The 17,752-nt window shown below is 44.7% G+C and overlaps 1 protein-coding gene across 5 annotated transcripts in view; it reads right to left on the bottom strand.

The window, feature by feature from the left end:
* LOC115254176 (leucine-rich repeat-containing protein 58) overlaps nucleotides 1-17,752 on the bottom strand; it is a 34,114-nt gene that overhangs the window by 12,347 nt on the left and 4,015 nt on the right. For 2 of the 5 annotated variants that reach the window (XM_029872960.2, XM_062859875.1), the window contains exons 2-3: nucleotides 11,475-12,234; nucleotides 7,492-7,708 (exon numbers count right to left, since the gene is read on the bottom strand). In XM_029872960.2, coding sequence (XP_029728820.1) covers nucleotides 7,492-7,708; nucleotides 11,475-11,968 — 711 coding nt within the window. In that variant the 5' untranslated portion in view covers nucleotides 11,969-12,234. Of the gene's footprint in view, nucleotides 1-7,491; nucleotides 7,709-11,474; nucleotides 12,806-17,752 lie in introns of those variants that run through there. The other 3 variants (XR_009999264.1, XM_062859874.1, XM_029872958.2) reach the window with 2 other exon arrangements.

The raw sequence follows: 17,752 nt of genomic DNA on the forward strand, positions 1-17,752 counted from the left end.
TCTCACCTCACACGCCGCGCAGAATAAGCCTGACTTCATGACCATGACAGATGACAGATCGAGATTCACGGTGGTGTATTTTTTGCAACGGAAGTCAGAAGCGGTTGACAAGATAATTCAGTACGTCAGGATGGTAGAAACGCGTATTGGAAAGAAGCCTTCAATCATACGATCGGACCAGGGCGGTGAATACAAGTCAAAGACACTCGGAAGATTCTACCGTGCAGAAGGGATTACTCCGCAATACACTGCTGCCTATTCCCCGCAGCAGAATGGAGTCGCCGAAAGGAAAAATCGCAGTCTCGTGGAAATGGCCAGATGTCTCCTAATTGATGCGAAGCTCGGATACCGATATTGGGCGGAAGCAGTAAACACAGCAGCTCATTTGCAGAACGTTCTTCCGTCAAGATCAGTTCAGAAAACGCCGCACGAACACTGGTATGGAACGGTTCCTGATTTGAAGCATTTGCAGATCTTTGGAAGTTCAGCATATGTTCACGTTCCGGATCAAAAACGAACCAAGTTGGAGCCGAAAGCAGTCAAGATTATTTTCATCGGATACTCGGACCATCATAAGGCGTACAAGTTCATTGATCCTGATACCGACAAAGTTGTGATCAGCAGAGATGCTCGTTTTCTCAAAGAGGATGACCGTACGAAAGAGGCTACCAATCCTGAAGTCGTTGAATTTGAATGCGATCCAGAAACACCGGATGAAACACCAGATGAAATACCAACCCAAGTCGAATTCGAAGAGGACCTGTCGGAAGCGGAATCTACTCTCGTTCAGGAGGAGGAGCAGTCCGAGTCGGGTGATAGCAGCATCGAGTTTCTCAGCAGCACCGAAGAAGTTCCTGATTCACCACTGCCCCGGCGATCGAAAAGAAGTACCAAAGGTAAACCACCCGCACGATACTCTGAGTCGCTGAACATCATCTACAAGCAGCAATCCGAGCCGCGAACGTATGAAGAGGCGGTAACAGGTCCTGAGAGCGAGATGTGGATAGCAGCTATCGAGGACGAACTCAAATCTCAAAAGGAGAACCACACTTGGGATTTAGTGAAGCTTCCTGCCGGGAGAAAAGCAATTGGATGCAAGTGGATATTTAAAAGGAAACTGGACGAACAAGGCAACGTGGTGCGGTATAAAGCAAGACTTGTAGCTCAAGGATTCACACAAAAATTTGGAATTGACTACGATGAAGTTTTTGCACCGGTCGTCAAACCTGTTACCTTTAAGATTCTCGCTACAGTTGCTGCCCAGAGGAAGCTGTTATTGAAACACGCTGATGTCAAGACAGCCTACTTACACGGAGAACTTCAAGAAACTGTCTACATGAAACAACCTGCAGGAATAGCCTCAACCGACAAGAACGCAGTTTGCCACCTTCGCAAGAGTCTCTATGGTTTGAAGCAGGCTGCTCGAGTCTGGAACACCACGTTTGATGCTGCGTTGAAGAAGATGGGATTTACGCAATCGAAGAACGATTCCTGCCTCTATTACCGTGGGACAGGCGAGAACACCGTTTATTTGGCTGTTTACGTTGATGACATCGTTGTGGCCTGTCGGACCGAGGAGGAGTATTCCGGAATCATCGAAGGATTAAACAAACATTTTGCTGTAACGTCATTGGGCAACATTTCCTTGGAGTTGAAGTGAAACGAACTGATGACCGTATTTCGTTGAATCAAGCCGGATACATCAAGAAGCTGCTGAGTCGTTTCGGAATGGAGGAAGCGAAGCCATCCAAGATTCCGTTGGATCCCGGATATTTGCAAACCAAGGAGGAGACGAGTGAGATGTTACCAAACAACACGCAGTATGCCAGCCTAGTTGGTGGTTTGCTTTACGTTTCTGTAAATACCCGACCCGACATAGCTGCTAGCGTTTCGATCCTGGGACGAAAAGTGAGTTGCCCATCCCAAGCCGACTGGGTAGAAGCGAAACGGGTTCTACGTTATTTGAAGCACACGTTGGACCATGAGCTGATACTGGGCATCAAATCCGATCCACTAACCGTATACGTTGACGCGGATTGGGCCGGAGACGCGAAGGACAGGAAATCGACATCTGGATATTTGCTGCAACTGAATGGCGGTTCAATATTCTGGAGTTCCAAGAAGCAAACATGTGTTTCACTGAGCAGTACGGAAGCTGAGTACATAGCGCTTGCAGTATGCTGCCAGGAAGTCCAATGGATTTTGCGGATTCTGGAAGATTTCTCTGTGCCAGTCAACCTGCCCATTACAATTTTTGAAGATAATCAATCTTGCATTAAGCAACTATCATCACCAAATGTAAGTCGCAGATCCAAACACGTCGAAACCAAGAACCATTATATTCGAGAGATGCAGGCCAATGGAGAAATTCAAGCGGTATACTGTTCGACCGAAGAAATGGTTGCCGACATGTTAACTAAGCCACTTCATGCGGTGAAGCTACGTAAGTTCCGAGAAGCAGCTGGAATATTACCATCGAGGAGGAGTGTGGAAGTAGGCGATGGTGACGCGTAGCGGCAAGCAACCCTAGCAACCTTAGCAACCCTATTTTGTTATCTGTTATCAATAAGCTTAGCTTAGCTTAGACTGACTGCCAGAGGCGTACAATTTCGTTTCAATGATACACTTTCATGCAACATTTGAATGAGTCACTTCAAGTGTTTCATACATTTTTCTAATGACTCGGTCGTTAAAAAACACTTTTCCACTCATCGTAGCACTCGGTAGTCTCCCACCCGGTCGCATTGCTTGTGCTTCACCCGTCAGAGCATTAGTGTCTCACTGGTGCGCGCTAGTCTCTCAATGGTTACGGGCGCCGGGTAATTGGATTTTAGTGGTCGAATTTGTTATCCTCTTTCATAAAACATAATTATCATTCTATTGGCGTGCACCACTATTTAAAAATGTGGTTTAAATAGTGTTTTTAGCATGTTGAAGTATTTCAATGACTCATAAATGAAACGAAAATCCAAGTGTATCATCCCATGTTTCATACACACTTGTTTCTGTAGCAGCAACGAACGAGTGTGTTGCTGGGTGAGAGATGAAGCATCACAGCAGTCCGTTCGCATGGGAAACGATTTGCTACAGTCGTCGCACGTCATGTTTTCCTTTCGAAATTGCACGACCCTGCTGACTGCACATATCTATGGTTGCTACTCCGTGATTGACCCGAACTAATGACAGTTGCACAATGAATCAACTGAATAATTGACTGGGAGTGGTTAACATTCTCACTGTGCACGCTTCAGAGGCTCTCTTTAACGGTACAATAACGGCGCCGGCCACGTCCTTGCAGTCAGGTTGGAAGAGGGAAGGAATGTTAATAGCAACCTTTGTTATGTGAAAGTTGGCGTTTACCGCACGTCTCCACCAAAGGCTGCAGGAAGGAGTGATTGTTAGTAGGGAAGGTATCGTTGGGTCAGGATTAACTTTGATAAGTGATAAGACCTTTTGAAGTTGAAGCATGCCGTGCAGACTGCAGTGATGTTGTTCGCTTCACGCGGAAAGCAAACAACCAACCACCCTCGTCAGGTGGTCGCTCAATATGTGCTACAAAAGAAGCAACAAAATATTCAGACGGAAGTGCTATTGTTCGCATCACGCGGAAAGCAAACAATCGACCACCCACGTCAGGTGATCGTATAATATTTACAATTAAAGACGCGACAACATATACAAACTTAAGCACTATTGCTCACTCCGCGCGGAAAACAATCAGCCACCCGCGTCAGGTGGACACTCAAGATTTATAACAAAAGACGTGACAGAACATGCCATCTGATGCTCTATTGCTCGCTTCACGCGGAAAGCAAACAATCTACCACCCACGTAAGGTGATTGCTCAATATTTATTCAAAAAAATACAGACAACAAATATACATAGACAGATACATAGAAAAACAGTATGTTGTTAGGAGATTGCACAAAAAAAAAATTCAAGGAAAATAAACAATCTGTAAGATGCCATCCCGAACAGTGACAAAACGGAACAAAAATCCAAGTCGACACTCATGGTGACGAACTATACAAAGTCAATGAAAAAAGTATTTAAAAAGAGGATATTATAAACATATGGATTACAAACTATCACCTATGGTATAAAATTGAATTAATAAAATAATTGATATAGAATCCATAGAAAGAGAATAACAAGGAACAAACTCACCGGATAATCGCCTGCCATCAATCGAACTAAAAATGCGAAAGGAAAAAAAAAAATCGGAGTACCGAAGGCAACGCGCGTGCGAATCCTGTCTCCAGCTGCCGAGCCGTCACTACACACACTGACTGAAGCCGGGTCTTCTTCCTCTGCCATCAACTGAACCAAAAAGCGCAAAAAGCTAATGGAAAAAAATTAATCGAAACACCAGGCAAGGCAACGCGCGTGCAATTCCGGTCTTCAGCTGCCGAGCCGTCACTACACACTCAGCACGCCGACGCCGACAACCACCACGAAAAACCGACCGCACTTTCCGAGCATCTCCAACGCACTAGCACACTCCCGATCCTACTGCCGTTTTCCCTGAACTGCCCCGTACGAAGATGAGCATTGTGAAATAGACGACGACGACGCGCTCGCGGCCGAACCAAATGAAAAAGCGGCATTTCGATTTTGCCTTCAAAAACACACTGAACTGCCTCGTACGAAGATGAGCACTGTGAAATAGACGACGACGACGACGACGAAGACGACGCGCTCGCGGCCGAACCAAATGAAAAAGCGGCATTTCGATTTTGCCTCCAAAAACACACTCCCTATTTTGTTATCTGTTATCAATAAAGAGAAAATTTGTTCATTACTATTCTGAGAGCCAAACCGATTAGTTCATTTTATTAACGCTCTACGGCCAGCCCCCAATAGAAAGTACTTACAGGCTTATGTGCCTGAGGGTTGCGAGCGCGTACCGTACCGTGTCACACGACGCTCTCTGCGTCATTACTGGTATGGTGCCTATCAGCATTCTTATCAGTGAGGACATGGAGTGCTTCGAAATGCGCGGCACAAGAGGCATACGCAGGACTGTCAGGATGGCCTCTATGGTCAAATGGCAGCGCACGTGGGACAGTTCCACCAAAGGAAGGTGGACCTATAGGTTGATACCGAGGGTAGATAGTTGGATTAATAGGCGCCATGGGGAAGTTACATTCCACCTGACACAGGTCCTTACAGGTCATGGTTGCTTCCGACAGTATCTACACCGTTTCGGGCATGCGGATTCTCCCGAATGCCCAGTGTGCAATGGTTTAGAGGAAACGGCGGAACACGTTTTGTTCGTGTGCCCGCGTTTTCGCACAATGCGTGACCGCATGCTTGCCACATGCGGGGAGGACACAACTCCGGACAACTTGGTCCAGAGGATGTGTAGGGATGAGTTTGGCTGGAACGCCGTTTCAACGGCTATTACCCACATCGTCTGGGAGCTACAGAGGAGGTGGCGCGTGGACTCGGAGAATGGCTAGTCCAGATGCAGTACAAGAGGTGGTCCAGGGGTTCGGAGTCGGCTTCGTAGGTCATACCGGTGCCCTGCGGTCGAGATCGACCCTTACAACGATTAAGTGGCCGCGGAGAGGAAGTCCCGGTAGCGGTGCTGTCGTGGCGTCGGTCTACTGGGTTGGATCCGAGCCCGCGGTTGGAAAGGGGTCCCCGGCAAGGGTCGGGGTAGGTGAGATCCTGCTGTCTGCAACCTACGGGTGCATCTGATAGGGCCTGGACAGTAGTGATACCCTTCCTTACGGGCAGGTCAGATCGGGTTGCACGTGGGCATCAGTTCTTGATGTCCGCTCAGCAGTAGGGCGCGGGCGGGGTTGACCCTGCCCGCCTTCCGAGGACAAAGGGAGTGGCGAGGACCACTCGGGAAACTGGCTAAGCGCCAGCATGCTACCGTGATGGACTCTCCAAAGCAAGTCATCGATGTTCGTTGCTGCAGGCTACGCAGCTAACCTTGTGGGTGCGATGTGCACTAGCCCCTCTCTGAAGCAATACCTTCTTGGTGGTTCCGGAGAGACGTAGAGTTTGGCGACCATAGGGGGCTGTCCATAAACCACGTGGTCATTTTTTTTTGGACTTTTCAGTCTTTCAAGTCCCGGATAGCCTATGCCGGATACTGGGGGTTCTTCCAAAATAGAGTGCTAATCTATGACACTGAGGAAGGCGAGAGGAGCTACAACATCCCCGCGTTCCATCCTGGGCCTGGTATGTACTATGGAACACGGCGTATAATGGCGTATTGAGTCTCACACTTCCACCGGGCGTAAAGCTGGTCGATTTTGCCGACGACATTACCTTTATTTTCTGCTGGAGGTTCGACTGTTTGGTTTCAACAATCAATTAAAACCGGCTGCTCAGACTTGAACTAACAACCGATGTTTATTACTAGCCCAACGTTTCGACACGAGGTTAGTGTCTTCTTCAGGGGAAAACTAATTTGGTTGTTTAAGACCAAAAACGTGATCGAGTAAGTGATTCAAGTGATCAACCGAAACGTGAAGGGACTCGAGAGTTTCTACAGGCTGAGATGAATTTTCACTTGACACAATTTCTGTCTGATTTGTTTTTAATTCTTACATTCAGCTAGAGCTTACCAAGGAAACAAACGGTGTTTTTGCACAATTTCCTCGGAAGTTTTCAGTGCAGCCACGTTTGATAGTTTAGCAGAGATCGTACGTTATAGATCAAGAAATATTCTACTACGACCTAGAAAACAAAATCACTCAATAACTTGCTGATTGATGACCTTATCGAGCTGTTTGGATGACAATAAAAAGGAAGCAATTGATTGCAACGATGCGCTTGTTTCAACCTTAGGTGGATTCATCCAGTTCGGCTGTTTACAACCATATAGGTGGTGACGCACGATTCAGAAACTAAAACCCGTTTTCGCAAGAATAAGTTACGTTTCTTATTGCAACGATCTTGCCAAACAAATCGTTCTTGCTGAATCACGTTATACCTAACAGAGAGTAGATTAGTAAAGAAAACTTTCAATCCCCGAGGCGTCAATTGAAAATTGATTACGATCAGATTGTCGCTTCGCTTCCCGGCGCAGTAGCCGACCGACCGGCAATTCTTATCTTAATGTCTCTTTGTGGGCAATACAAAAACCTGGCGAAGACAAGGCCTACACAATGAAAAATTCTGAATGAAATAGGTATCAGGATTTCGATGAAAAAGATAGAATACATCAAAGTTTCGCAGATTGTTGAGCACATTCGGTAATATAATATCGAAGTGTTAATGTAGCGTGGTTCTGTTATTTTACGGAGTTACGACTTTTCCTGAAGCATCCGTAACACCGGAGACGGTGATTATTTTTTACTGTGCAAACAACCAACGAAGCGAATCAAAACAAGCAAGCTCCTCGTTTACGGGTGACTGATAAGGAGCCACACGAACTGTATGCAAATACCTACCTAACTCAATCTAGGCTAATTCAGCCATTAAACATCTATTGAAGAAACGAAAAATAAATATAAAACGAAAAGACCTACCTCGGTGAGGTTTTTCAGCGTGATGATTTCGCGCGGCAGATGCTTCAGGCGGTTCTTGTGCAGCAGCAGCGACTTGAGATGCACCAGACGGGCGATCGAGCTCGGCAGCGCCTCGATCAGGTTATCACAGAGTACAAGAGCGTGGAGATTATTGAGCAGCCCGACGGTGTCCGGGATCTCCGTGATGAAGTTCCCGCCGAGCGAGAGGAGCTGCAGGCTGGAAAGTTGCGGAAAAGGACAGATAATGGAAGTTTTAGTACTGTTGAATAGTATTTTGGTATCTGATGTTTCAGAACTTTTATACTATACTATTTCTACGTTTCGGCATACTAGTTTAGGTCCTGTTCGTATTTCTGCATTTATGTGTTACTCTGTATATTCTCGTTTTTTGACGTACTTTTCGATATATCTTCCCTAGGGTACAGGTTACGATCGTAACAGCTCAATAACGATCAATCTTGGCAGACTTGTACAAAATATGTTCTTAACTTTCGGTTTTGTCTACTTTCAATGAAAATAAACTAGCCTGTTATGCCTTGAGCATGTATGCTAGTCAACAACAGAAGCGTCGCAACACTCGTCTCAGGACTAGCTTCCAGAGATGGAGGAGCCATCACAAATCGACCACGCCCTGCTTGACGGTCGGTACTTCTCTGACATTATCGACGTCAGGACCTATCGTGGCGCTACCATCGACTCTGGCCACTTCGTTATTAACAATGTACAATACCGGCGGCCGGCCTTGTACGATCTAGCTAGAGCTACTGAAGCAACCGGATGTCGCCACCGCATACGCGCAGGATCTCGAGGCAGCGTTGCCGGACGAGAGTGTACTCGATGTGGCCCCTCTAGAGGATTGCTGCAGAACAGTCAAAGCAGTCATCAACAACGCAGCCGAGAACACTGTCGGGTACATAGAACGGAGTCGACGAAATGATTGGTTCGACGAGGAGTGCAGAGCGGTTCTGGAGGAGAAGGACGCAGCGCGAGCGGTAATGCTGCAGCATGGAACCCAACAGAATGTGGAGCGATACAGACAGAAGCGGAAGCAGCAGATCAGTCTCTTCCGGGAGAAAAAGCGTTGCCTGGAAGAAGCGGAGTGCTAGAAAATAGAAATGGTGTGCCGTTCACAAGAAAAACGAAAGTTCTATCAGAAGCTCAACGCATCCCGCAACGGCTTCGTGCCGCGAGCCGAAATATGCAGGGATAAAGACAGAGACCTCTTGACGGACGGACGTGAAGTGATCGAAAGGTGGAAGCAGCACTTCGATCAGCACCTGAACGGCGTGGAGAACGTAGGCACGGGAGCCCACGGCAACGGAGGAAACGACGACGCCAGTGCAACGGAAGACGGAAATGAACCAACTCCCACGCTGAGGGAAGTTAAGGATGCCATTCACCAGCCCAAAACCAACAAAGCAGCTGGTAAGGATGGTATCGTAGCTGAACTCATCAAGATGACCACCTGTCTGCATCGGCTGATAGTCAGGATCTGGGAAACCGAACAGCTACCGAAGGAGTGAAAGGAAGAGGTAATCTGCCCCATTCACAAGAAAGGCGACCATGTGGAATGTGAGAACTTCAGGGCGATCACAATTTTGAATGCTGCCCACAAAGTGCTATCCCAGATCATCTTCCGTCGTATATCGCCTAAAACGAATGAGTTCGTGGGAAGTTATCAAGCCTGCTTCATCGACGGCCGGCCGACAACGGACCAGATCTTCACCGTACGGCAAATCCTCCAGAAATGCCGTCAATACCAGGTCCCAACGCATCATCTGTTCATCGACTTCAAAGCGGCATACGACAGTATCGACCGCGCAGAGCTATGGAAAATCATGGACGAAAACGGCTTTTCTGGAAAGCTGACTAGACTGATTAAAGCAACGATGGACGGTGTGCAAAACTGCGTAAGGGTTTCGAGTGAACTATCCAGTTCATTCGAATCTCGCAGGGGACTGCGACAAGGTGATAGACTCTCATGCCTTCTCTTTAACATCGCTCTGGAAGGTGTGATGCGACGAGCCGGGCTCAATAGCCAGGGAACGATTTTCACAAAATCCGGTCAATGTGCTTTGCGGACGACATGGACATTCTTGCCAGAACATTTGAAACGATGGCAGAGCTGTACACCCGCCTGAAACGCGAAGCAGCAAAGGTCGGACTGGTGGTGAATGCCTCAAAAACAAAGTGCATGCTGGTAGGCGAAACCGAACATGACCGGATCCGTCTGGGTAGTAATGTTACGATAAACGATGATACTTTCGAACAGTGGAGGAATTCGTCTACCTCGGATCCTTACTGACGGCTGACAACAACGTGAGCCGTGAACGAGCTCGCTGCACTCTACGACGAACCTAGCATCCGGAAACTCGCAAAAGTTGGTGTTCGCAGGAGATTCGAATTCCACAAGAAGACCTAGAGGCCCTCATGCTAGATGGGTGGACCAGGTACAGAACGATGTGGCAAATGTGGGAAACGGCCGAGGATGGAGGATGCAGTCACGAACCGCGTATTGTGGTGAGGAATTGTTTAACCCTTTGGAGCCGGATTATTTTGCCTTCGCTGCCGCAACCTCGCTGGCCTAGAACACGTTTCTTATGCTCGATTTCATCGTCGGGGTCATATTGACCCCTTCGGCTCCAAAGGGTTAACAGAAGAGGGCTTTTAAAGCATGAAGATAACGAAAACAGTCAAATCTGTCAAATCTGCTTACAACCTCGCATAGGATGAGGAACCGAAACAACAGCTTCGCAAAACGGTCTATAGAACCGGCTATACTCCAACAAGTACCTCTAAGCTTATTGTATGAGTCGAGTTCTGCTTGAGAGGCCAAGTAGACAAACTGTCCAAAGTATCCTGTAGTGATCATTGCAGATCGACTGCTGTTGATCCCGTCACAACAACTCGGTCATCCGCAAGCTACTTACGTGCAATTTTCAAGGAGACAATCATACAGGTCTTTGACACAAAAATTGTAAAAAAGGGAGCTTAACCCTTCAGGACGCGCGCATGTTTGGTCCTAAAACTTCTGACAGTGTTGTACTTTTTACAACGGCACGCGTCCTGAAGGGTTAAACATGAACCCTGGGTGAGATCCATGAAGCCAATTCGTGAAACAGCCTGTGCTGCTGTGCGCCAGTGAAAACTGGTATGTATCAGTGAAGAGCACTTAATCTGCATCGACAGATATCTGCGGTTGCGGTATTTGATTCGTGCATGAACCAGGTGGCCTTACAACTGGATCTCCAATGCGGAGCACCATCGATGTAATGCAAAGCCGATAGCGACAGAAATTCGGAAGGAAGCGAAAGTGTAGTTGAGTCCGCCACACCCTACGCACGAATGAGAGGGAAACCTGAACAGCAAGGACATAAAGTAAGTCGACAGAAACTTGAGCTCGTCACAGGTCAAGGCGATCTCGGACAATCGTCCACGATCTTCGGCCTTCTTCGGACCACCATATGTGCTCTTTCAGGACTGAAAATAAGTAGATTCGATATACCCATGTAAAATGGTCATTGCGGTCAGTTAATAACAGTGGAATTGTTTATAGAACACTAAGCTGAGATTCAGATTTTTTCCCAGTTGAGACGTTACGTCAAGAAGAAGAAGATTTAACGCGATTAGTTTTTTGCGTTCAAGTAAAGATCTAGAATAGCTGACTCTGCTATGGGGCTGTCCATTAATTACGTAAGGGTTTATAGGGGGAGGGGGGTTTGAGAAATCTTACGCACCATACAAAAATATTTGGCTTTCCATACAAAAAATCTTACAAGGGGGGGAGGGGGTGTCGAAAAATCTCAAAAAATCCCTTACGTAATTAATGGACAGCCCCTATCTATTGAATCTAAAATCCTAACAATAAACATTGGGCAATACAACCCCTGAAGAAGGCCACAATTAACAAACCGAAACGTCGGAATAGTATAAAAAAGCTAGTTGTGGACTAAAATCCAATGGAACCCACCAAGAGTACTCACCCGTGCAACTTCCAGATGTCCTTGGAAACGTTGGTGATCTGATTACCGCCAAGGTAGAGATACTTGAGCGACCGGAGCTCGGTCACCTGTTCGGGAAACTGCGTGAACCGGTTTCCGCTCAGGTTGAGCTCCTTCAGGCCTCCGCCATGGGCCGACAGCAGCGTTTTGGGCAACGAATTGTCGTCAAGCAGATTGTTCTTGGCAATCAGCGTCGTCAGCTGACACTGCTGCGTTATCTCGTCCGGTATCTGCCGGAGGCTATTGTTGCTCAGGTCCAACACGCGTAGATTGGCAAATTCACCGATGGTGGCAGGCACGACCGACAGGTTGTTATGGTTCAGCAGCAACGTATCGATGTCTTCGGCCAATTTCTTGGTTTTGCACATTCGCAGCAGATCTTCGTCCAGATGGCGCTTGTTGGCATGCCCGAAATCGGCCGTCTTCTGCTCGCGGGAGTCGCTGTCGCAGCTATCCGAAGTATACACTACATCCATTTTCTTTTCGGGGAAAATTCACTGTTTCCTATCTACTAGAGCACTATACCCGAAGAACCCACGGTAGCATCAAACGCTGCTTCCTACAGCGGTGAACTAATTTCACAGAACAACAAAAAATCGCAACCGCTCAATCACATTTCCACATCACAGCCTCGGCAAAATCACGGTCGACCATCGGAATCAACCGGTCGTTTCACCATTCACTCACAAATTGCTACAATTCGCCACAACTCAGTCGGGATGACTCTCTTCGCGCTGCCTTGCTGATAACAAGTGAAGAGAACATTTGATTAGTCCCGCCTTCTTATATTATAATGAACACTATGAAGTCTGATGTGTGGAGCTGAGCTTCGTGTGTTTATAACCGTAAAACATTATCACCGCGCGCTTCAATGAAAGAGTGACGAAGTACTATCACAAAAATTACGCGTAGCACACTGACTGTCTAGCCCGGTTGAGTCCACTTTGCAGCACAGTGCGCGAGGTGAGCACGTTGCAACCTAGTGATACTCTCCAGCCACCGACAGACGACCGTTCAACAAAGATCCAATCTACGACTATCTCTATGAGTTTGTATCAGCTCAGCACCTACAAGGAGACGTCTCCCAAATCCCCCTTCGAGTGTTCCATTGGGGACAATTGGGTGACGTCGTGGTAGATAGCTAGGCTAGGACTAGCTCGATGCACACAAGTGACGAAGCGTTGTTACGCTTCGTACGAACAACTACACTAGCTAGGTGTGATATACCTCCCGCTTGGCTCGCGAAGACTGGACTACTGAACTGATACGTGCCGCTGGCTGGCTGGTGCGGTTACGAACGAAGCTTGAAAATTGTAAGCTGGAACGATTCGATAGTGTTTGTGTGAGGGAAGCCGAGTATTAACTGATAACAAACTGCATACAGATGTATCATGAAACATGCTACGTTATAACTCGACTTTAGTGACGATTGGCTATATTGTAACAACAATGACTCGATAATTTGTTACTAAATAACAACGATAGAGGAGACCTTTAGCAGCTCAGTCGGTGAAGGTGCAGCTACAAAGCAAGACTGTGATGAAGCTGGCTGGATTAAAGTTTGTGTTGAGTCCCGACATTTTTTTTTGCTAAGGTATAAAATATCTCTGGCGCACGATATCTTCAACTACCACATGATTTTCGTCAGCAAAAATAGAATAAGGAGTATGATACCGGTAGTAGTTACCTATTCAACAAAAGATGAGAACCTTATAAATACTCTTTGTATTCATGGAAATGAGATCTATTAACCCTTCTTTGGCATTAATAGGGTCATTTTTGACCCAAACCGTAAACTACGTCAGCGAGGTGCAGTCAACGTGATGCAAAAGGAAAGTTAGAAAGTTTAACCCTCCAAAAATGTTAGGTTTTTCGCACGACGATGGCGTAGTGTCCGTCTGGGTCATATTGAGCCCAACATCCTACTAGCTTCTGTAGCTGGAAGGATACGATGGGCGAGGCATGTTGTGAGAATGACGGAGGACGGACTGATGTTCGCTAGAGATCCGGATGGTGCAAGAAAACTTGGAGGGAAGCGTGCTAGGTGGGCGGACCAGGTACAAAACGATCTGGCAAATGTGGGTCGCGGCCGAGGATAGAGTACTGCAGCCACGAACCGAGTGTTGATTCATGTTTTATTATAATTTTAATGTAATCTGTCCCAGCAAACGCCGTACTGCCTACCTACTGCGTGTTTTTTTACACACAGCTCTATAGAAAAGTCACTCCCTCCTCCCGCTCCCATTTCTTTTGTATGGGAGCCCCTTCTTTCCAGAGATTCAGAGAAGGAGGGGTCTCAGACCATGCTAAGAACCTTCCCCGGCCCAAAGCCCCGCATACAAATTGTCATGCTGATCTGTCCAGTAGTCTTTGAATCTATAAGGGTCAGACAGACAGACAAACATACAGGATTTCATTTTTATAAAGATATTTTTTTGATCTGTATTACCGAGATTTTTAACCGTAGGTTAGTTCATCTCGGGACCCACGCTTTACTTCCCTTCCGAAGGAAGAACCCACATTTTGTGAGTATATCGGGAGAGTGGGATTCGATCCCAGGTCCTCGGCGTGATAGTCTTGTGTTCTAGCCACCACACCAGGTCCGCAGACCATATTTCTATTATTATTCATGCTTAAGTATCATTTTACCTTCCATCCCATGCGCGGTTGTCCACCACCGCCAGCATTACGCTAATGCTGAATAAATTAATAAATAATACTCTAAAACACAGGGTCATTAGAATTGACCGAAATTCTGACCAGTGCACAATGCATTGCAATGGTTTATTTTCCCATTTTCACGCTTTCAACTAATGGCTCGTAGGATTGAGGAAATAGAGCAATGATATCTTCGGCAAAGTTGATGGGAATGACCAGCGCCATTTTATGACAGTTTGAGTTTTTGGATCAATCCCCCTAAAAGTAAGATACAAATTTTTTTTTTAATTTTTGAGATAGAGGGTTGACGTTTTCAGCAAAGTTGTAGCATTTTTTATTTCAAACAACTTCCCCGAAGACGTCAATGTTGTAATTTGCACACCAATGGAGATAGAGGCCTGTGTTTAAAAGTTAACCACAAAAACACGTTTTTAAGCAAAACATACATTAGTTGACCCATACAATGTTCTGCAAAGTTGTATGTACCAATAAAATACGCAATTTTGTCGAAGACATCAAAGCTGTAAGAATTAAATGAGACGAGTTTTCGGAAATTTTATGATTTGTGGAAAGGTGCAGATGAGGATACCCTTATCAGAAATAGAGCTTTCAAAAAAGGGTTAGTCCGTCCACGATCGTCTACTGAAGAGGTGGGCTTTGTGGCCGAGCGGTTAGCGGCGTCAGTCGTTTAGGTGTCTCGTAAACCTCGGAGTGTGGATTCGATTCCCGCTCCAGTCGGGGAAAACTTTTCGTCAAACGAACGGAAAATTCTCCACTGGGCCACTGGGTGTTATATGTGTTGTCCGTTGTCTAATGTTAGTTATGTTCAGTCTGTGCGGCCACTGGTCGAAGACGGTGTGATTGTCTTTTATGACCATAATAATAATTGTTATCACAATGATTTAACTGCATTCAAATCTGCTTTGACAGATACAATCATGGCTACTATGATCAAATAATATATAACCTTGTCTAAGCTAATTTGCGCAACAGTCTTGATTGTTTTTAATACAAAATTTGTTCAAAAAAAAATGTTTCATATTTCATCTCATTATTTTTTTTTTCGTTAAATTTGACAATGATGTTCCAAAATTTCAGATTATGTATAGCGCATTTAGTTCACCACTGGACTATCGCACTAGTTTTCATGAGTGCGAAAACGCGAATAAAAGTGCGCGATGGCTTCAAATCAACTCGGTGTCTTCAGATTGAAGAAATTGTGCGCCGAAGACATCAACTTGATTTAATGCAATCGCGCACTCTTATTTACGTTTTCGCACTTATGAAGACATAGTGCGCAGTCCAGTGATGAACTAAATGCGGTATAAAAGCTATAAAACTTTCCGTGTACTTCTTCTCAAAATCAAAAACAAAGGCTAACTGTCCCCGACAAACTTTGTCTTGTCTGCAGCGATTTTTGACATTCTAAGTCCCCTGTTTCACTGTTAAAAAAATCGATTTTCAAACATCTTGATTTCTTTTTTTGTTTGATTCATAAACCTTTCTTGAGTAACTACTATCAGAACTGAACAAAGACGACCAAAATTGAATGTTTTTATCGCACGGTCTGGCGTTGTCTTACGTATGCCTTTGCCTTTTTATAAGATTTCATACCTGCCCCTATTTGGGGTCTCCAGTTAGCCTAGTGGTTAAGGCTATGGATCGCCAATCCGGAGACGGCGGGTTCGATTCCCGTTCCGGTCGGGAAAATTTCCTCGACTCCCTGGGCATAGTGTATCATTGTACTTGCCTCACAATATACAAATTCATGCAATGGCAGGCAAAGAAAGCCCTTCAATTAACAACTGAGGAAATGCTTAAAAGAACACTAAGTTGAAGCGAGGCTGGCCAAGTCCCAGTGCGGACGTAGAGCCAAAAAGAAGAAGAAGAAGAACCTGCCTCTATTTAGTACAAATTCCATTCATTGAATAAAATATTAAGATTTGTCGGGGTTTCATACGCTCTCACAGAGCCAAACAACTCACGAGTTCATCTGGAAAGAAATTTGAAATTCTATATGAAGAAAGTCAACGCTATGAACTTTTATTTAGATAAGACGAAAGTGGATTTAACTTATATTTCATCATAGTAGCCATGAACTTTACTGTCAACGTAGATTTGAATGCAGTTAAATCGTAGTAAATGTCAATTTTTATTATGGTCATATTTCCTCAGTAGACGATCGTAGACGGACAAACTAACCCTTTTTTGAAAGCTCCTTAGATGTGCTTTCTGATAAGGGTATCCTCATCTGCACCTTTTTGCACCAAAGAATGATATTAATGCTTAAAAGTCGAAGAAAAAAATCATAAATTTACCAATAACTCGTCTCATTTAAATCTTACAGCTTTGATGTCTTCGGCAAAGTTGCGCATTTTATTGATACATACAACTTTGCAGAACATTGTATGGGTCTAAAAAATCAACTAATGTATGTTATGCTTAAAAAACGTGTTTTTGGGCTTAACTTTCAAACACAGGCCTCTGTCTCCATTGGTGTGAAAATTACAACATTGACGTCTTGCGGAAAGTTGTTTGAAATAAAAAATGCTACAACTTTCCTAAAGACATCAACCCTCTATCTAAAAAATAAAAAAAAATATTTTTGTATCCCACTTTTAGGGTGATTAATCCAAAAACTCAAACTGTCTAAAGGTGGCGCTGGACATTTCCATCAACTTTGCCGAAGACATCATTTTTCTATTTCCTCAATCCTACGAGCTATTAATTAAAAACGTGAAAATGTGAAAATAAACCATTGTGCAGTGACTTGACTGGAATATTTTAGAAAAAGTAGTTAGTCTTTGAAAATTTAACAAAACATAACTATACGTTTTGATCTAAATTCTAAATAATTATTGAACGCATGAAACAAACACGCTAAAACCGCTCAGCACCTAGAATGTGTAAGTGCATAATTTCCAGACCACACAAAAATGTGTAACAGTTACACATTCGGAATTACCGAAAATGTTTTCAAAAATGTGTCTTGAAATTGCCTCTTAAATTTACAAACGAATTGACTAAGGCATTTTCTAACGAATGAATTTCTAAAGGAACTATTGAAAGAAGAAAAAAATGAGGTATATTAAACAAAGGACTGCCGGTGAAACTTTCAACGAAATTGCGTAAATCCCGTAGGAGTTTCCTGATTTGAATTAACAAAGCTATTACCTAAAGAATTTCGAAAAGTAGGTAATGATTTTCAAAATAACCAATAATCAATTTCGAATATTATTGGCGAAAAATTTCCCTAAGAGTTACCAAAGCAAATTCCAAAGGAATTGCCGAAAGAGCTTTCATAAAAATTGCCAAATGAATTAACCAATCAATTCCCGTAGGAATTGGCAAAGAAATTTCCAGGAGAGTTATTTCCTAAGTAATTACCAGAGGATTTTTCAAACGAATTGAAAAAAATACAGCAAAATGTTGCAGACGAAATTTCTAAAGACATTTCCATAGAAATAAAAATCTGAAGTTTGTAAAGTCATTGCTGAAGCACTTCCGAGAATTCATTCAAGAAGTGTCCAAAGGAATTGCCTAACAATTTCACAAAAGAATTGCCGCAGAAATTTTCAATGATGCTTCTAACGGAGATCCTA

The sequence above is a fragment of the Aedes albopictus genome, chromosome 3, assembly GCF_035046485.1.
Source record: "Aedes albopictus strain Foshan chromosome 3, AalbF5, whole genome shotgun sequence".
NCBI classification, from domain to species: Eukaryota; Metazoa; Arthropoda; class Insecta; order Diptera; family Culicidae; genus Aedes; species Aedes albopictus.